The sequence below is a fragment of the Orbicella faveolata genome, unplaced genomic scaffold (assembly GCF_042242905.1).
Source record: "Orbicella faveolata isolate gen_17 unplaced genomic scaffold, um_ofav_v1 contig_24, whole genome shotgun sequence".
NCBI lineage: Eukaryota > Metazoa > Cnidaria > Anthozoa > Scleractinia > Merulinidae > Orbicella > Orbicella faveolata.
The window spans coordinates 12240748-12262193 of NW_028301552.1; the positions used below are offsets into that span (position 1 = coordinate 12240748).

The 21446-nt window shown below is 40.6% G+C and overlaps 1 protein-coding gene and 1 long non-coding RNA gene across 10 annotated transcripts in view; one reads left to right on the forward strand and one right to left on the reverse strand.

Moving 5' to 3' along the window:
* Positions 1–21446, forward strand: part of LOC110043145 (delta-like protein 1) — a 38922-nt gene that overhangs the window by 7019 nt on the left and 10457 nt on the right. For 2 of the 9 annotated variants that reach the window (XM_020748574.2, XM_020748573.2), the window contains exons 2-5: positions 13906–14120; positions 15301–15573; positions 17120–17156; positions 20741–21004. In XM_020748574.2, coding sequence (XP_020604233.2) covers positions 14010–14120; positions 15301–15573; positions 17120–17156; positions 20741–21004 — 685 coding nt within the window. In that variant the 5' untranslated portion in view covers positions 13906–14009. Of the gene's footprint in view, positions 1–1925; positions 2175–8090; positions 8203–9926; positions 10170–11522; positions 12031–12815; positions 12979–13289; positions 13356–13905; positions 14121–15300; positions 15574–17119; positions 17157–20740; positions 21005–21446 lie in introns of those variants that run through there. The other 7 variants (XM_020748572.2, XM_089292752.1, XM_089292753.1 and 4 more) reach the window with 7 other exon arrangements.
* On the reverse strand, positions 5348–12895 carry LOC149110422 (uncharacterized). The gene is made up of 2 exons (XR_016208158.1): positions 12787–12895; positions 5348–6256 (listed from the first exon to the last, which is right to left on the reverse strand). It is a non-coding gene; the product is annotated as an uncharacterized LOC149110422 (long non-coding RNA).

The window sequence follows — 21446 nt, forward strand, 5'->3', positions numbered from 1 at the left end:
AGCCGTACATTAGATATTTATGATTAGAATAGCTTGGCTTTCTTTGAAGTAAGATGCGGCCGTCTACACATAAAGCTTGGATCTAAACCCAACCAGCTGAAAGTTGAAACATGTAACGGGTGTCGGTAAAGACGGCGACGCCAAAATAGTGTTCTAGTCTTTACTATCTGCTGGTAGCCCTGGAGCTGTGTGTGATTCTTTTGTGCAAACGCCAGCTAAGTACTGAGGAAATAGAGAGCAATGGTTTGCCTGTCAGAAATTGTAGGTTATTTCAGCATTGCAGCAAGCCATTCAGTGTTTTAGACGTACATGTGCAATTGTACTTATACAGAGCCAGATGGGTAGCTACTTAGGCCAAGGTTATTCGTCTGGTAAAAATGGTAGAATTCATAAATGACCTGCTATATACTAGCAATGGGAAATGAAATATCGCCGATTGAACTCCATGCAAATGTGCAATTCGTGTTCATAGCCAGGCGCAGCGTTTCAGTTGTTCGTATCGAGTCAGATTGATGAGAAAAGAGAGGTCATGCAGCTGAAGTTACTGAGTGGTCGTAGAGGTACGGCAAATACCTCAAGATGAAAACTGAAACAATCTGTTGTTGTTTGGAGTTTCCAACATGGAAAGCCAGGTGGTTAGCAACTTAAAAAAGAGTCCCGGATATTGGGCTAAAGTCATGCTCGTTGGCTTGAATGTTCTTAAAATTGAACTCCCGCTGTTAAATCTGTGCCGGCTACAAAGCGAAGAAACTCGCTTTGTTTTAAGACATGCGTTTTTTTTGTTTCATTATGTTTTCTGGCTGATAAATGACCAGTGATGGCCTTGTCTCGCGGACGGGCTTCATGAAACATTTGTTCAACACATTTGGGCGTGTTAAAACCACTGTCAAAACAGCGCGATTTTAATTATGCCGATTTATTGGATGAACACAAAACTGTAAATGCCGCCTCGTGCTTTAGATTACTGTTAACCGCTGTGGTACACCTTGCAAATTAGTTTCACATAACTGATTATGGCTGATTCCTCATTGTTAAATGTTAACTTCGACATGCAATTAGTATTAAGTGATTGGATTCTCGGAGGTGCAAACCTCATTTGGAGTCTACAGATGAGTTTAGTCTGGTTGTTACACGCATAAAACGGGAAAACCCCGCTAAAAAATTATCCGGAAAAAGTACTTCAGCTGATAATTACTACCTTAAAGATGCACGAATTATGCGCCTTCTGTCTATTTTTACGACAATTATGATGATTATGTACGCTAAACCGTCAGCATGACTGCAGCACCGTCCACACCGTAGGAGGGCGCAGCATATAAACTTAACGGAGCAGTCAATGTCTTACTTTTCCTTGCATGTTTTAAAATTTATTGCCAAGCACCTAAACGACAAGTAAAAAGTTATCAACTTGTTTTCAAGTTATTTATTGTCTGCATGGTCTATCATCATATTCTCTCAACTAATCTTCAAATAAATAGCTGAAAATGAATAAGGAGAAATCAGAGTTTTTAGAGAAGTAGTTATCGCCGTGATTGAGATCATTTTACAGCAGAAAAATAGTTATTACATCACCTATGATAATCAAACCAAGCTTTATATAGTAATCTAACATACAAAACCGCACGACTAGCATGAACTTGGTCAAGAAGTTTCTAATGCTTTTTGTCTCTGTAGATTAAACTAATTTAGGCGCTTAAATTTCCCCCAAAAATGCGATAGAGTTATTATTTTTTTTCAAGATAAAGTTATCATTGCACAAAAGGGGCTGGGTTTCTAACTAAAATTCAGCAGTTTCTCACTGCGACACTTGTTCGCTACATCTCGTGCCACCCGCTCGATTTCACCACCAAACAGACATAATGCAAACCGCCAAGCCATGAATAACGTGGACTTTCACTGATTGTCTAAACTTGGCGCCTTATTTTGTTTATCCAGATATGTAAACTTCGTGAGCCCACGATCCATCAGGTCAGGGTGTCCTTTCTCTCGCCGGACTGGCCCGAAATGTATGCCATTATTCAGTCGTGAAGAATTGTCGTGAACACTTGTTCCCCGGGCTACATAGGGTGTTTTCATATAAATTACAATTCCATGATGGCGTAGTTAAACGACAGAGATACGCTCGTCGCACATTTGCGCACGTCTTAGAGCATCATGTGGACTTCGTATTTCAAGTAAGTGCAGGTTGCGTCTCTCACCGATGGAAGTTGCTTGCATTTTCGCGATCCTCTTACCCGAGATAGCTGCATGCGCTTATTGGAGCAGCTAAGCAAAATTTTGCAAGATGTTTGCAAGGTGCTCAGTGCGTTTGTGTAAAGCCGCAGAGCAGCGATAACGAGAATGCAAGCAATTTTAATTTCGATTTATCACTATCCTCACACGTGTAGTAGACCCAAAACAACCGGGTTTTAATCCTTGTTGTTTTTCGCCTTTTTCGCTTTAATATTCTAGAATATATTGGAAATGAGTAAAAATTCTAATCACGTACAGTTTCATCAGCCGAATGTAAATTTTTATATTTATTCATCGTCGACAGATATCTTAAATTTGTCGAGGTGAATTTCTTCCCTCGCGACGATAATTTCTTCGCTCGAATTGATACACGTGTAGAACTCGCCAGTTGCGAAAACGCAATATCCATGACTTTTTTTTCGTGATTATTATTTTTCTTTTTGCAGTATTCATCTGCTGAATGAAAGCAAACTCGGTTTCATCAATCTCTGCCGTATTCTGTTTTTTAAACAGAAGATTCCCAGTCGGTGTCGTAATTTACGTATTCCACCAACAAATATTGAACCGGTTGTCGAGGAAGAACAGAAAAGTTAGTCTGTAGTGATTTGCCTCGAAACAAGATAAAGTCTTAGCTAGAGGACGAATCCTCGGCGAACCGTCATCGTACAATGTCGTACAGCACTTGACAAACGTAAGGTAATTCCTGTTTCGAAGAAAAAGCGCAGAGTTACAATCTGACATAATGTTCGACTCGAGAACATATGCAAATGAAACCGCTTTGTGTTGGGAGAACATTTCCTTGTTCAGAACATTCAACGCTGAAGTCCTGCTCTCGACAAATTTATTTACTCTCAAAAGTTATGCTTGGGAGAGAGCTATTTTTGAAACAGAGGGTGATTGAATTTCATTACACACACATTTCACTCAAATTGAATGTATTTGCTCTAAATTTGTAATACGTATTTTACATGACAGTACTCGTTGATAGAGGTATAGCCAAAAAAACTTCCGTCGGCTCAAAAATTTGCATACCAGCTGGCCCTTAAGAAAAATAAGAACAACAACGTGGGAATTGTGTAGAATGCCATTATTAGTATGCTTATTTCTTGGCACGTGTTAACGAAATCGTCTCAGAGAGATTTACGGCGTGAAATGTTCAAGAAATTTCAACGCTTGCTTCGTAGACAAAAGAAAGGAAAACTCGATCGGCCTTATGATCTCAAATCTGTGCGAAGACAAAGATGTAATATATTCTGCAATATTTATAGCGTTCGTAGCACCTAGTAAAGTTTAGGAATTATTTATTCGAGCGGATTTAAGGACTGTAAGAGAGAGTCTTCCTCCAAGCCATTTAAGCCGAGCTTTTTTCGTTTTTCGTTTATTAAATGTACTGAGCTGTTCTTTGATGGTGGTTCGCAATTTTCCCCGCTAAGTGCGTTTGTTATTAACAATAAAGATTGCAAGTTCTGCTAGATCCATGATGTAATATGTCCACCCACTTTTGCCTGACGAAACCTAATGTCTAGGATGTGCGGGAAGGTTTTGCGTTGAAAATGTATCAATGGCCTCGAAGACGCAAATACGACCTGCTAGGTTTATAATAGCAACCACGAGGGGAGCGCGCGCTCACGGTTAGGATCGAGCTCTCGCCAAGCAGGTGCCACGAACAACTTGGAATAAGTCAAGCGGAGACCTCCCACCCTTGAAGCTGAATTAAAAAAAACACCTCAAGTTCAGCCAGAAAACGTTTACAAAAACCGTTCGTGGAAACAAATTAGATTTTGCTGTGGCAACCATGATTTAGTGGGAAAAAAAGCAAACGGGGCAAACAATGATAACTACTGAAGCGATGGAAAAACACTGGACGTGGGCTTTGCATTTACCGTTTCATTTGCAATGAATAGGCCTCGCGCTCGTGGAGTTTCTAATTGAAATCGAGAGCTAGAAATGTATCGTTTGAATTTCAAGTATTTTTATCACTGATGTATTTCATAAACTATGAGATTGTTTGTGAATGTAAGGTTTTTGAGGCACTCTGCATGGGACCCCTACCGTTCTCAATTTTGTCTCGACACGAAATTAGCTTTTCTTTGCGTAAACACACTGGCTATGGGACTTAAGTCGAATTTGTGCTTACTGTTTGCCATTACTCAATATTACAAGTGTACACCTAAGAGGAATATTAGATGGCTAATAGCAAGCAGGCTCCTAGGTAACGGAGAGCGGAACCGCTGAAAACGCATACCTGAGAATATGTCGCCACCATTTAAATTAACCGTATAATTTCGCAGCGATTTTGTAAATTAATAATAGTGGACGTCGAAGAATTGTCTCACTAGGCGAAGACGCTTGTCCCGGTCGAAATATCACTGGAAATGAGGTAAAGAATTAGTTGCTTTTAAGTGATTGAAGACGTTAGAAAAGAATATAAGATTCAATTATGTTTTAAAACTGGAATGAAGACATGGAGCTTTAATTACTCTTGCGAAATAGCCAAAAAAACTTTTCGTGTAAAAGTTCGTGATTTGAGTCTTGAGTGCTCGATTCATTTTGGTAATAAAATAGTCTCGTTATGGCTTACACCGAATTGTCATTATTCCAGGTTTATTGCTCTGATAAAACTATTACGCTAAATATAATATCCTATATTGATGAAAATTGATTGCGTCCAATAGTCAGAAATAAAAGGTATGTCGTTGCTCTTCAGAGCTAAATTCGTCTCGACTCTGAATATTTACGTTAATTTCATGCTTAGTATAGTGGTTATTTTAACACACTGCTGTTAAACATGGCATTAAAAATAGCCTCGGCCTCGGTACTATTATTACTGAGAAAACGCCATTGATTTTAATTCGATGACACACTTCGATTCATCAAACACCTTGAAAACGTTTTAGATGAGCGCAAAAAAAAAATAAAAAAACGTTTTGATATTTCTTTGCGGATGAAAATTATCTTAATATTTCGTAAGCAGATAGACTGACGGATGATTCTGGTCACGGTTATTTTTTGGGGAAGCTAAAAAAATCCCCTGTGGTTGAATGATTAGACAACAGACGTCGGTTAAACTGGATCTTCAGTTACTATTTGTTTTTCCTTTCTTTCTTTTCTCCACTTTTTCTGGTGAGTTACAAATCGATGAACATGATGTGAAACAGTAGTACTTCGTTTTGAGTGTTTTATTCCTGTTTTAATTCCTTTATGGGACCATTCAACAGCATTCAACCCACACAGATGTTTATCTTCTAGGTACTTCAGTAAAGACATCACAAGAGAATTGTGATCAGTTCTTTTTGAGCTTCCCCTCATTTATTATCAACGCGAACTTGCAACTGTTTGATCCTTTTGTCGTGAAAAACACTTTCCAATGTGTTTATTTACTTAAGAGAAATGTCTTTGTAAATAAGGAGCGAATCTGGTTGGCAAGCAGCATTTAGGAAAATTTGCATGAATTAACACTGAAGGGGAGGCTTCCAAAAATAACCCATAAAATGACAAACTGAATTCCAAGCTCTAATATACGACTTTTCCTCCTACAATCATTGCTTTAATACTGAAACGACAAAAATGTCACGATTACTATACTAAATACTGTATTTCCTAGTGATCTCTGCGGGTGAGAAATACCCACCAAGATAGGTGGAACAGTGACTAACCCTCATTGTACCCTAGCCCCGCCTAAGTACCATGACTTCATGTGCGCAAAATTTACTTTACATTTAGAGTAAGTTTTTAGTTTGTTGTCGTTGTTCGCATTTTTCTTTCCTTCGTCTAGCTTCCTTTCCTAGCAATGGCTTTTGTGACTCTCGGCTTCTGGTTACGTTTATACTCTCCGTGCAAACGTTACCATTCAGGTGCATTCAAGTTTTTCTGTCAAACATGAGCAAACCAACACGAGTGAGTTGGCTCCGTACCTCTCTTTTATACCGTGGCAGTAATGGGCTCCCGACCGTGGTCGATTCATTTGCTGTCAGCTTATACTGAGTAGACCCAGCCGGGACACGTGGCCGGTAAATTTTACAGCCTGTTGAACAAAAAACTGTTTGTGAGAAAGACGTTGATTTTGTTTTCACGAGCTTCAGACAAGGAAAAAAAATTATGTGTCCCCGACGAGGGTCAAACCCCGTAACATACGTCAGTGAAATACACCGGTCGGCGGTCTGATTCTCAGGCCACTAAGCTACAATGGGGCACGCTCATTTACTTGCTGGTTTCTTTAAAGTATGTGACACGCATTTTGCATACTGTCGGGCTACGAGCATTGTAGGAAGGGCCTTGTGTTTATGTTTTGTTTTTGGACATGTTTTTGACACTCAGATTTTCAAGCTTCGCTGTAAACCTGACGGAATGAAAGCGTTCTGCCTAAAAACGTACGGCAACGCTAGCAAGGAGAATGTTGCATTGCCTGTTGTCTTTCTGTACTGACTTCTCGGTGGCTTCTGTCCACCTTCATATGTAAGCACGAGGGAGAGGTTTCCTCTCTTTGATGGCGGCGCTGTTCAAAGTTGAGTGTCGCGACTCCAAGAAAAGCCTCTTGTTATAGTTTGTAACACCGCGTTATAAATGGGTTATAAATCTTGAGACATTTCGTAGCGTCCTTAGCCGTGCTCTTCAAAACAACCATGCAAAAAGACTGTACAAAGGTACAAGGTTCAATCTAAAATGAATATCTAACGAAGGAAATGACATAAGGGCAGATCAAGCAGAATTCGAAACGTACAAAGTACGATTTGAATACAATCTGAGTGAGAGCAAGAAACTGCGACTACATCGTAAGGTAAATTACTACTCTTGGCTTTTAGGAAAGGTTTCAAAATCGTAAAATATAGCTTAGCGTAGCATGACTGGCGAACAGTAAATCCTCTCGTAACAAGGACGTAAACCACGATGGCTGGTTTTTTCGTATTTCTCGTGTCGACTTGCCTGAATGCTTTCCTTTCCTGTTCAACTAAGCCACATGTAGTCCATGAACCAAATGACACACGAGGAAGGACCGGTTGTAAGGCAAAAATTTTACTCTAGCGGTGTTCTTCAATAGAGTATGAATTCATTCTATACAAGGCGTTGTCCTTGGCGTTGCCGTCGTTATTGCTTAAGCTCCTTATGTACTAAAGAGGGAGTTTTAGGATTCATGACCCTGATGACCTGGATTTCATGACTGCTGTTTACAACTAGTGTTTTTTTTTTCTCGGTAACTGTGAACTAGTCACTAACTGCTAGATAGTGGTGTTTGTTTTTTTGTTCACAATACTTCGTTCATTAGTCTACTATGCTTTGTAGCGATATAGAGAACTGACTGAGCTAAAAGTTTGTAAGATAGTCAAGGTCTTACATAATTCTCAATGGCTTGTTGTTATAATTACTTTGTTTTTATACTCGAGAATTTTGTGGTTAAAAATTCGTCTGATTTATGCTCTCGTGCAGAGAAATGTTTATACGATGTATATCTTAGAGAATGTAGTCAATGGTACACGTCACTAACAAAGGAAGGAAGGAAGTTTATGAAACATTTCTAAGGTAATTTACAACTATTTAGTTTCCGGAGAAAACGATAAAAAATTAATGTAATTACCAGCAATAAGTGTCCACAGTGTATCCACACTCAAAAACAGACCAACAAGTTCATTCATCTTGTAGTAATTACAGGTATCTGCAAAAGCTATATTCACTGAACAGGGTATGAACTGCTCGAGAGAAAAAAATACGTCGCTAAGAAATTTGTTTCGTGACGATTATATATGTGGATGTGCACTACACAACTGTGTAGCCGCGTCGGGTTTATGGCGGGAAAACACCCGGCTGCACAGTGTGTGGCGGGAGTTTGTACGAAGCTGAGCGCAGCAGACAGTCCTCGAGTCAGCGGACGACAAACAAGAATTACGAGTAGGTTTCAATTTCAAACTTCATGTTGTTATTGTTCTGCTTTGACAAAGTCTTGAGGGAATGTTAGAGTTGGAAATAGCAGAGAAGGTAATCACTAAGTTAGTAGCCTCATTGTGTAACTTCGTTCGTTAATTAGGCTCCTAATCTCAGCGATCCTTGTGTTGTGAGTTTCAATGTATGCTAAATCTGTTATCAGACGTAGGTCGTAGCAGATTTTAGACATCTTTGAATACAAAGACGTACATCATTGTACTTTTGTAGCCCGTCGGCAGTAAAGACGGAAGTTTTATTGAGATTCATTCATGGAAAAAAATCGTTTAGGAAAGATTTTCACCTCAAACGTTTTCGAGAACAACCGCTTGCTATTCGCAAACGTAAATATTATGGTTCTACATTTTCCCTAAGACAAGAATATCGCTGTGCAATTCGAGGCTTCAAAATTATTCTAGTTCATAGTTCAATTCAGTTCACAGTTCAGAATGAATGTTTCTCTTGAAAAACTAATTTTCGCCAACTGGGGCAGCTCTGGGCAGCGACGCAAGTTTTCTAATTATGGCGGATGTTGATGTATTTCGGAGCGTGTGGTCTTCACAAACAATATCTATTTCTACAAAGATTATTAAATACATTACAGCTCAAAGAGTTTGTTTAAAAATTAATGCAAGCTTATTTGACGAGAGCGCTAACACGGGAAGTCTTGCCGCACTAGCCAATATTTGTTCAAGAAAACATCTCGACCATTTGTCGTGTCAAACTGAATTTCATATCTGCAAATTAAAACATGACGCCATCGTCAAATAACGACCTGGCAATTTATTACTAACTTCCTCATTAGCATTATCAACTTGACAAGAAGCAGAGCTTTTGAAATAGAAAACATCTGCTGTATACCCGAATTCCCGGCTCAGCTGCAGTGTGATCTCAAAATTTCTCCACATGGTCTCCAAACGTTAGTCGATTTTTGGTTGAAACAGTTTCTGGTTAGACTCAAGGTGTTCAGTTTTCCAGGCCAGTATGATCATGCTGTTCTTTATTCTAGCCGTTAAATGGCTGAGAAAATCCAGAAGAAAAAAATATCTAACACGCTAGTGGTCAGGTACAAAAAACCGCAGCGCTAGGCTGGACCCCCGTGGATGGAGTGATGTTTCCGCGAAAGGGGTAGCGCGCCATCGCTAACTGGAAATTCTTTCGTAAAGATTTGTTTCCTGAATTACCAATTTGAAAACATTACATGAAACTTGAAGTATCATTTAACTAACTGATAGCTAATCGAGGTCACTTGGTCAGCTTGTGAACTGATGCAACTGACATCACAATGTTGGGGTGTGACACGATCACGTGAGACTACAATAGACTAGAAATAAACTCGGCACCTTTTTGATCAAAAAACATCTTGCGCGCATCATGGTCAAATTTGATCGAATTTCTGTAGTAATGGTCTAGCCCCGCCAAACGAAGTAGCTAATTGATCAGATAACAAGTGTTTAGAGTTAAGCTCCCCATCTCTGAACTTTTCCGTAACAGGCGGACCACCATGTTAGCCCCGTTTAATGTGGAAAGTTTTTCTGGAATGGGTTCGTGGGCGCTTAGCGAGACCGGAAAGTCTGTCTTTTGTCAAAATTAATGGTCATTAATTCCAGCCCAGCATTTCTTGGGCTGATATCTGTCGAGATAACGATAAAAAAACTCGAGTAATCTTGGTATAGTGCACCATAATTGGATGCGAAAGAAAGCCAAATTGAGTTCGGTGTTACATAAGTTGTGTGCGGTCTGGGACGATCCATTGATATTTTTATAAGCCGAAACAGTCTTGTCTGAAGTAGAAGGTCCGTTCTTGAATACCACAAGGTGCCGATTCAAGACAAGCAGTTTGGTGGTCAAATTTCTGTTTAGGATTCTAATACCTCACTGTTTTTTAGTTTTTTCCGGTTTAAATGAGTTGAAAACGAGCGAAAGTGATGTCGGCTGCTAATTGTGTTATTTTTGAAAACACGCATGAATTCTTACACGCGACTAACATTGTACAACAGCTAAATTGCAAAGGAAGATTTGAGGTATGTAATGTATCATTTCTTAAATGATTTTCGGCTCTCTAACAAGCATCGAAACTTGGAAACGTTCATTAAAGACCTACAGCGAAGGCCTCGCTAAAATTCAACTCGATTACTCACGAAAGATAGGGGGTTAACCGTTTCTTTTGCAACCACGGCAGTTTTATGAAGAATTTAGGGGGCGTAGGCCAGATTCCATTCGGAGCTATCAAAATACATTGCAATCGTTTATAAATACGCTTTCCTATCGGAAAACGTGCGTCAATCCTAAGTGCCATAGTTTAAGTAAAATTCTGAGTATACTTAAGATTATTGCATCGATAGGTGTTTCATTAGAAATCTCGGTCAACTGTTTACAAACACTTGTATCTATTTCTGTCTCGTTGTTCCGTGGGGGTTGGTACGTGTTGATTTAGGGGGCTGGAGCGGGGTGGAGCTGTTCAGTTTCCTCTCGATACTGTTTTCCTGAAGGAAATATTGCGCTGTGAAATTCGAACATAAGACTAACTTCTTTTGTCACACTCTTTTGTATTCTGTATACCTTAGTCAGTATTTCGCGTGTAGACCTGACAGTATTCCTTTCTGTGGGATTTTAGCCGAGGGTTTACGAAACTGGAAACATCTCTGTCAAAACTGGCAGAAGTTCAAGTATTTTCTTTGTTATACAAACAAAGCAAAAGAAGTGAATTGAATAATTGCTACTCGTGGCTTATTAAACCATAGCCGCCGGGTAATAGGACTACTTAGTTTCGCACACGTGTGTTTTAATTACTCATTTTTCCCTAGAGAAATTGTTTATTTATTCATACACAGGAAAAAATAGTAAGAGTAAATCCACTTTTATTTACGGCAACGCGACATGATCTTATAAACAAAACAAACGAACAAACATATCACCGATAAACAAACTTCCTCCAAGCTCAACCGTGTAATCCCGGTCACAAAGCGAATTTACAGGTTTACATTTGCAACTTTACACTCTCTTTTCTTGAGAAGAGTGGTGCATTGCTAGAGCTTCTACATAGCTAGTTCAAAAATGCCAGTGTTCTTTACAGGCGTTCTCAAGACGCGAAACGAACGGAGCTCGAAAGAATTAAGAACGAAAGCCGCCATCTTGAAAATTCCGCAACAGCAATGCATAGCGATCGTAATACGTATCACTTCCCCTCCGGAGCTGTGCATATCTCTTAACACCCCGGGCTTGTCAAGAATGGTCAATTTATTGGCGCGTGCACCCTCCAGGGTGGTCTTAGAACGTCACGGCCTGTTTTTAAAATCTTAACACTGCGACGCGCTGTTGACCAATTAGAAGCCGATAGCGACCGGAATCAGGCTGTAGACGTTGGCGTTATGTTTGTTTTAATTACCTTCGATTCCTAATTGCTCGCTTACGCTAGATTATTTGAATTGCAAAAATATTTGCTTTGGAAGCATATCTGACGATTTAGAGGCTCGTTGTTGCGGTTTCTGTTCCAAACTACAGGAAACAAGGATCAGACTGGGAAAACCCAAGTCGAAAGGTCACGGATGTTGGTATTGTTCTAAGAACAGAACAACCAATCGATTGCAGCTGCTTATCTTGGTTTGTCAGAGATTTTTTTAATCCACTTCTGTGCAGGCCACGGTTTTGTTCGGTCGATTTTGTAATGCGTGTGCTTGACTGTCCACGTAAAAGCACCGCTGTTTGGTCCGAAATTTGCCCACAGTTCGCGGGTGGTCTCTATCAGTAGGAAAACCTCAAGACACTGATCAAAGTCCTCGCGCGGTCGCTCAACTCTTACGAGACAGAAAGCACATGACGGTGACCCGCTTGAGCGAGTGCATGGGAGAAAGAATTAACATGGAATCCCACGCAGTCACTTAGGTAATGATCCCAGAATAGACTGGCGGGTAACGCGAAAACTATTCGCTGACCTGTACATAGATATCTGCTTGACTCCATTCTGCCTCGTCTGCTAATTCGTGCTTTTATTTATTGTGCAACTACAAGACGATTGTGCGTACGGAATGTAAAACGCCGTTGTAAGGCGAGCTGTGTGTTATTGACGCCGTTCGGCCGTGCTAAGTATCCATTTGTGGCTGCAGATTTAACTCACTCATCGATTTATCACCCGTGACAATCAAAAGATTAGCAAGGCAACTCACTCACTCGGCCCTCGGGTCGGCTGCGGTGTGCCTTGTCGCAGATTTCTTGCACAGAAATCAAAGTGATTTGTTTGTGAGACAGTGGAACCTTGCACGTAACGTTTCGGAGCGAGGTGAGTGAGCGTAAACTTCGGATAAGTTTCACACGACATTGTAATCCTCGTATTAGGCTTAAAACATTGTTTAGAAAACAAAACTAAAGAACAAGATTAGCGACAATAAAAGACACCTTTTGTGCCCTCTCGTCTTTCGGAATCTTTCTTTATCAGTTTTTGTTTCCTGTTGGTAACAAAGGACATAAACAAACCGATCGTGTGAAGAAGTCGCGCTTCGCTGCCTCATCGAAAAAAAAATTCCCAGCTATTAAGAGACCACTCCAGAAATGAACAGTGACGGGAATTGTTCCCTAAAGAATTCACGGGGAGTCCCCCCACCCATATGTACGCATGATTACGCTGCTATGCTGTGTACCTACCTGTATCTCTTGCATCACCGGTGACTTGACAACAGTCTGGGCTGCCACCTTATCAGGTCTAGATTTGAACCTGTACAGGACTAAGCTCAATGAATGACTAATGGACTTGCTCGGCTGTTTTCACTGTTGTGGTTACCAGACTGCGGCTTTGAATTTAAAGAAATTCTCTGATCGTACACGGCGGCGAATTCGGTGAGTAGCGCCAGGTCAGCTCTTTCTCACGCGCGCGTCTTACAAACGTAGCCCTGCAGTGTTTTTATCTGGTATCTCGAGTTATCTTGCGTATTCGTTCTCGCCGCAGAGGAAACAGTGGCGCACAGAAAGGACGACCAATATAATTGAATCGATTTTTTAGCCTGGTAGGGTTTTTGGCATTTCCGAGTGAAATCAGCGTAGAAATTTCGTTTCATCAAACGCAGTCCATTGTGTGAGGTTTCCTGTATTAGTAGAAATAACGAAAAATCAGCGATAATATTACCGCGATGGTGCGATAATTGAAACATTTGAGGACACATAAGCGCGACATATCGACGAAACAGTCAGATTTCAATGGTCCTCGCTTTCATGAGGTAGAAATCGTGTTGTAGTTGATATATTTTTGTTATTTTTCCGTTGGTATGCTTTGTTGCGTGGACAAGCCCATACACGTCCCTCACTCGATTGCTGGAGCGAGAGGGCCATCTGTGATCCCGGGGGTTGAATTTCTACGCAATAATCATCGGCCTTTGACTTGATTTAGTGAAACCATTGTCTTCAGTTGCCAAGTCCGTCTCAAGCGCGAGCGAAGCATTTTGAAAGAGGTCCCGAAAGAGTTGGCTGTTATTCTCCAAATCAATACGTCAAACCCACAGGGTTCGTCTGCGATAACACTTTGTGTACCTTTCAAATCAAGCAGCCGTGAAAAACGTATCAGCGCGAGCCCGTGAAAACACCTCGCGCCTTGCGTTGCGTTACGCATCTGACTTTCAATCTGGCTTGACGATCCGAGCTGGTGGAGATCTTAAAGATTGTCTTCCGCTTCCCAGTTTAACAGATGATGACAATTGACAACTGGTCCGTTAAGGAAGCTCATATTCACGTAACCAAAATTTAATCGCAATTATCTGCATGCTCTTTCAGGCTGAGCCTTGAGAGAAACGACGCACGACCATCACACCGAGGACTCGAGTGGGTTTTACCACACTCCGTGAAGATTACACTTTAATGAGTTGGGCACGAAACTCATGCATTTGAGATACTTCATTCGGCATTCACTGGCCGCATTTTTGAAAGGAATACAGCGCCCAAACCTTGGAGTACTTGTGATTTTACTTTTGGCTGCGACGCTGCCTCACGTGAGTAATATACCATTTTATATTATTGTCAAGCCTTCATTTAAGACTCCCGTTCCATTTCACTTGACATTAATAGCGGTTTTGTTGGGATGTTTGCGTAATTTTTTAATCATAGCTGTTCTTAATTCGCGGTCAAGCTCGGATTGTCGAGATGAATAGATCAACGAATTAGAAATCAATAGATCTACAACTTTGAGATATCTTTCTCATAAATTAGCCTATCCAGTCATTTTTCGCACCTTTTATCGACAGCAAGATTTTTATCTACCTCAACCCTCTAAAAACCACTCTATGACCCTTTTATTTTTCTTTTGGGTCGTGTTTAGAGCAACCCTCGCAAAACCCTTAAAGAACTTCAAGCAGTGATTTCTCTAAAAACGTACTTCACTAAAGAATGGAAAACAGCAGCGCGCGCTGTTGGAGGCTCGCGCGCGATCGACACGAACTTTTTCCATTTGGCGGATATTTCGTTTGTATTTGGAATTTCCTGTTTTTGAAGTACAAATTTTTATTTAAATAAAACCTGACGTCACCCAGGCGGACAAGCAAATATACAAGATTAGTAAAAAGTTATTGTTTTCAAGGCATGTTCAACCTAGAATAGGTGCTGTATCTACTGCCTTATCAGTTAATGTGCTTTATAAAGCATGCAACTGTAGTGATTATCTCGAGTTATTGACTTACTTAGCTACACAGGAAAAAAATTCCTTTTAGTGTAAAAGCTTTCTGTTTTTGTTTTCTTTTTGTGGCTGTTTTTGTTTTCTAATAAGGCGACTCGCGTACTTCAATCAACACTTGTTAATACGGCAGAAAGACTGAAGAAGACGCAAAAATTCTTAGCGGGATAAACTCCGTTCTAAAGTCCTCTTCAGTTTCCACCTTTATTTTACGCTAAAACTAAAAGGATTGCCTCGTTGTTAACCTTTGACTCGGGATTATGTTTTACTATTCAAATTTAACGAATAGAATGAATAAATTTAGACCCGCGAAAAAAGTACGCTTATTTTATGAGCTAGCGCCATTTTGTTCCCCACTTTTCTGCAATTGCTGTGTTAAATCTCAATCAGGGTCTTCTAGAAGGACTGATCGGTTTTTTTGATAGCTTCACTCGACCAGTTTTGGGGAATATATAGACAGCCTCTTATTTCCCGCTTTAATTTTATTTCTGTCATATTTTCAGACTCGGGCAACAGGAATGTTTGAAGTCCGATTCTTGGACTATGCGAATCCTGGGCAAAGAACCGAGCAGATGGCGTGCTGTAGTGGTCAAGAGGTAGGAGGGAACTGCTCTTCCCCCTGCAACACGTTCTTCAGAGTCTGTGTCAGGCCTCTGGCCGATACCACCTCCTGTATCTTCGGTCAGAAGAACTCGGACGTACTGGGAAACAGTTCGTTTGCGATCCCGTCCAACAGTCTGCTGCAGATCCCATGGCCGGACAGTTTGTCATGGCCGGTAAGACTAAACTTAGCATTTCCAATGGCCTCCGGAACAAAACGTGATTTTACATAATTTGACACAGTTGAAGTACATGTAAAAATATCATTTGGTCATACTGCTTTTGAACCTGCTGCACCCTTCCGGAACGAAATTTGGAGCAATGACACTATTTTGAGATTTTGATCAACGGTGTCAGTAGTTTTCCATCTTCTTTTCCTGCTTGAAACCATTTAATGCAACACAATATACTTAGACCTATTTCCGTTCCGTCGACTGATATGATAGAGGGTTTCGATCTTGTGTGGGAAATTTCAGTTTCGAAGTTCGCGCGATTCTTAAGTATCACTTAACATGTGTCTCACGTTAAGACGTTTTCATTCTATTTTTGTGAATACCGAGTTTGTGAACGCACAAGAACAAGGTGTTCCTATTGGAAAATGAAATAGCTACGGTGTCGCTCTCTCAATTCACGAACCAAAAACGTCTGTGGCGTGTTGATTTGCGTTTTTTTTTTTTATCACAGATAGCACAAGGCTCGAAGCGATAAACGAGTGAAGGCGATGAAATGCAATAGAGGCGACTGGACCACCGGTCTTGTCAAGGTGTAACTCGCGCAGGATCGTAAATGTCTGTTTTTGTCGATCTTTGAATCAAATTAGATGGCGGAACTTGACTCGATGTACGATTCCGTTTTGACAAACGGAAGGATAATAAACTTGTCGTCTGGCAGTCGAGGAACTGGCGAGGAAATGAAATCATTATATATTGAGAAAATGACCTGCGAAACTATGACTTCTCGTCAGTTTTGGATATCAGATACAAAAGTGGATCGTAACTGGCTGCGTGAAATCTAAAACTTGAATCTAAGACTTCGATCCTTCGAAGCTCATTTCCGAGGAAACAGAGAAACCGCTTTGTTTCGGAGAGCAAGAAAAAAAAAAAGGAGAAAAAAAACGTTTGGCATTGTCACCGCGCGGTTCTCAAATATTGCTCAAACGGCACGAAAACCAATATTTTTGTGCTATTTTTAAATTTTCTGTTATGATAAAAATTTAAAGTGATAATGTTCAACGAGTCTATAAGCGAAGTGAAAGATCAAGTTATATCGATGACAAATTTTGCTCCATGTGTCGTGACTGCCATGTTGGCACCAAACCGCTCAAGTGTAGTTTTGGCGAGCATTTGTTTTTTCCCACCACGATTCTAAGGCGCTTGAACTTGTTCGCATATTTCTTCAGAAACGTTCTCTCGCATTACGCAAGCAAAGAGTTATTTCCATATTGGTGTAAATATATGACTTGCTACTTGATTGATAATTATTCAGGCACGTGCCACAGTTCTTCAGGAATAAGCCTCGCGATTTAGCTGTAAAGTGAATTTGAGTGCCAGCTTCTAAAGTTATTTACCGAAATCCAGAGCGTTTGATCGTATTACACGTCGTCTTCAGCCTGTTTTGTCTAAACCCGTGCAAGCATGATTCTCTATTCCGCGCGCGTGTAGAATGAAGGTGTGATGCATATTATATCTCTACTAATTATTCTCGGTGTTTTCACTTTTTTAGGGGTCATTCTCTCTCGTCGTGGCTGCAAAACATAAAGGTAAGATACAGTTTCTTATCTTAGTGTACCAAACTTTAATTAAAGATTAATCGCGAAGTTTCTTGACAGCAGACTGGTCCTTGCGTTGAATCTTGGAATTTCGAACTAAAACAGTTCTGGTATGTCGTTTAGTGAGGCTAATAAAAGTGTTTATCATGCGGGAATGATGGATCCGCGATAACCTTATAGTGCTACTAGACGTTTTGATGACTGCGTGGATTAAAATAAATTTGTGTCCCATCCCTTAAGAAGGGTCACATCGGCACGCGAGAGGTTATCTCTAGCAGCCAGATTTCATGAGCGGTGTGATCATTATAGACCGCTTACACTTACTCAGAACATCAAATAATAAACTAGCGCTTTCGACGACTGGAATACTATTTCATTTTAGGAGATGTGTAGATAACAGATACAGAAAGGGGGGAGTTGTCCCAAAAAATAGAACGTGAGCGCCCGGTTTTTTGGCTTGAATTCTTGCCTGTCCTTAGGTAAAGCTAACAATTTTAAAAAGAAAAACGCCATTGACGGTCAAGTACACTCCGATGGTCTTCTGAAAATCACACGGGTTGAGCGTAAAAAAATGGTACGATAACATTTGTTTTTTGATGAAACCCGCGTCGAATAGTTGTTTATCTAATTTAGCCAGTGTTGACTTAATTCGCATGCTAAACACGCGAACTTTACCCCCAAGTTAGCCTTGATGTGTGGGTAAATGCCTTCTTTTGAACATTCAAATGTATCTTGTATTAGCAAAGAAAATTCCTTGGGATTATCAATTTTATAAAAATATCCACACTTAGCTTTCTTAACCCGTATGATCGCCCCACGTCGCATCGCGATAATGGCGAGATAATGATACCTGGACAAACAGCTTTAAGCCCGTGATCGCAAAGAGAAACAAAGAACCGCAGCGTTTGAGGAGTCAAATGAGACGTAATGTATTGATAACCTTTTGTGTCATCGCATTGTTGTATTGTTTGGCGGGGCGTACATTGCCTCACCGTATCTCCGAATCGATAAGGTTAATCCTCGCTATTGCCTCGTTATCTTATCTTCCATCAAAATATTGGGCTTTAGCTTGGACAAACCTCCAGAATGGAACCGATTCGTTGTTAGTTCGTTTGCTATTTTCGGGGCACGCTTAGTTGTCCGTGTGCGTTCTTAAGTGAAGGCTGGGAGCTGGACAAGTGTTCATTTCTCAGAGGATAACGCTGCCATTGTAAACAAGCACTTCAGTTAACAGACAAGTTTGTGAGAGATAGGTGAAACTCGCTGCCCTCCTTAACCCCCAGTTTTCGTTCTGGGCTTCAACTTTGAGGAATTTCCATCGACTAAACGCAGCCTTGTTTTTTAGAGTGGGCAATTAGGGACTTTTCTTCATTGGCTATCATTCATTACTCTATCCTAACGCCATTTACTTGGCATGGTTAACCTCTTTCTCTGTTACATTTCCGTTTTAAGACGTGAACTAGTGATCCGATAGTCTAGAATTTCTAAGATAATTGTTCAGACAGGACTGGGTTATACAGCTTAACTCGATAGCCTTAAATGGAGCTTTAGAGTATTATCCAGCTCAGGAAAAAGGCAATTATAGGTTTTAAGAGATTTCAATTTCTTTGGCGCCTCAACGGATCGAATTGCTCTTTTCACCGAGCAGCGTGTCTACGCGAAATCAATCTAGGTTTAGATACTTAAAGCCTATTCTTTGTGAAGTTTGTTCCAGCTCAGGAAAAAGGCAATTATAAGTTATAATAGTTTAAATTTCTTTGGCGCTTCAACGGATCGAATTGCTCTGCACACCGAACAGCGTGTCAACGCGAAATCAATCTAGATTTACACACTTAAAAACTTATTCTTTGTGAAGTTAGTTCCTTCCGTACTTCAACTTTATGCCGGGGAAGATTGTCGAATTATTTGACATTTGAGTGCTTAATGTTTGTAAACGCTTAAACGGTGGGAGGCAGATTCCCCCAAACAAATATCACTAGAAATTCACTTGCTACAGTCGTCGAATTTGGGAACACTGCTAAATATGAGATATTCTTTTCGGTCGCGGCGATAGTTCATATAGCCAAGGCAAATACCATTCTTATAAATGAATGGTGGTTTAGCAAGCCCGTCTCGTTCAGAAATTTGCTCGGGCATGGCCTCGAATAATGGTTCCTGTCTATATAATGCAAGGCAAGAAGACAATTACTCATTGTTGAAGTGGCAGTTTCCATGAATTTTATCCACTTTTTCAAGCTGTACGTTTTGATCCGTTTTCTTTAAACCCTAGTCGCGTTTTTGAAAAAGAAACCGTCGTGGTAGTGTCTCTGGTGAAATGATGTTTCTGGCGCCAAGTTTCCTAGCAGGAGGAAGTTATGACTAAAGTAGATACTTTGTGAAACGATTGTTTCTATTGTGTTTGCACAACACAATCAAAAACCGGAAGACAGGTCGATCAAGTTAGTTGTGTCACCTAACATGTGCGCGTAATGTTTGTATTAACTGTATTCCTGTAGCTTGTTGAATCAATTGTCGAATTTTTGCCTCTGGTTCTGTGTGAACATATTTATTCAGCTGCCATGAGAAAGCATCACGCCCACTGAGTTTCAAAGTGTTTGTGCACGCACACGATTTTACCACATGAATAGTGTTGTGTTTCTTTATTCCGTACCCGCAATTACTCGCTTTAATGCGATAATATGTTTTAGATTGAATCCGTATTGTGCAAGCTTGGCAGTTTGTGTATGGATGCTGATAGCTCGGGGAGCAAAAGTTCTTCGTCTCCCTTATCATCTGGAATGAGTTAGTTTTCAAACGATTAGCATTCACTCTCCAGACCTGAAACGACATTAGTGGACCTCAATAAAATGCCATTTTAGCAGAACTGGTAAACTTAGCCTGTACTAGTTCAACTTTGTTTTCCGGCCTGCATCTCTCAGTCAAGCAGCGAGACCTGTTTCTTCCAGGACCCGTGTGGCAATCTAACTTTCTTTCCTCATTATGCTGTCTCTTAATACTCGATTAGGGGCTGGCGTCAATTCAAAGGCGCCAGTGATCATTTTCCACGAGAAATCTGGCCAAATAATGGACACTTCGTATTATCGAGTTTCCGCTGCTAATTAGAAACGAATGTAACCTTGTAAGTGCGATTACAATCGTATTTGACAAATTTCAAGCTGACTTGATCTCAATCCCTTTTAGGCATGCTGGGTGGCTTTTTTTCACCCGCTCGTTTGCACGCACTGTAGGTGCCGTTGCTAATCTCTTTGTATTGCGTTATACTCTGTGGTACAACTGTTAAACGGGAACGGCGGTCTTCCCGATAACTCACTATGACAATAATTAAGCGTTGGCTTTACGACGTTTGCTAAGCTATAATTGCGCAACTTGCTCTCAACCAATCCAACGTTGGTGCTGTCTTTTCAACCAATCAAGTGCTATAATCCCCTCTGCTCTGCACAACTTTTCCCGCGCTAACTAGCCATTGGTTCCACTTGTCACAAGTAAACATATCTCGAGTTTTGATTGGTTTGTTGTACTCAGTCAGTAGCCGACAACCGCTCTAGCTACATAACTTTATTGTTCATCTCTTTCAGGAGTTAACTCGTCAGTGCTAATTGAACAAGTCGTTGTTAAAAGACAGTCCCTATTGCCCGGTCCGCACTGGCATAATGTCAGCCACGTGGGTGAAGTGGCCAATATAACGTTCTCGTACAGAGTGATATGCCAGCAGAATTATTATGGAGACACGTGTTCCAAGATCTGTATTCCGCGAGATGATCAGCTCGGCCATCACACCTGTGACAGCAACGGCACGAGGGTCTGTTTACCAGGATGGAGAGGAAATTACTGCGATAAAGGTACCGTTGACTTATTTAAAGGAGCACAGCCACTGTATTTTGAGTTATGTTGGCCACGTGCATAACAAAAACACCTTTAAATTGAAGAAAACCTCACAATAGTATTTTACTAAGGTAGAAAAACACCAAATAGATAATAATAAACCATAAAGGAACAGGGATGGTCAAGGATGGAGAAGATTAACGCGGATTACAAACGGTGAACTTGAACGATTTAGGCTAAACTTTTGAAGATGCGCAAACCGTGACGTAGCTTTTGCCATGGTTCTCTGTGTCTTGACATGTTTTCTGAAATAACCTACAGTACCTGATAGTAAATGGACTTTTAAGAGCTCGGTGCAGTATCATACTATTTGCCAGGTGTAAAAATTATGTGAGGCCGGAGTCGAGGTAGCGCTGGGTTCAAGCAACCTTCTTGCCCGCTGGTACAGAGTTTAAAATA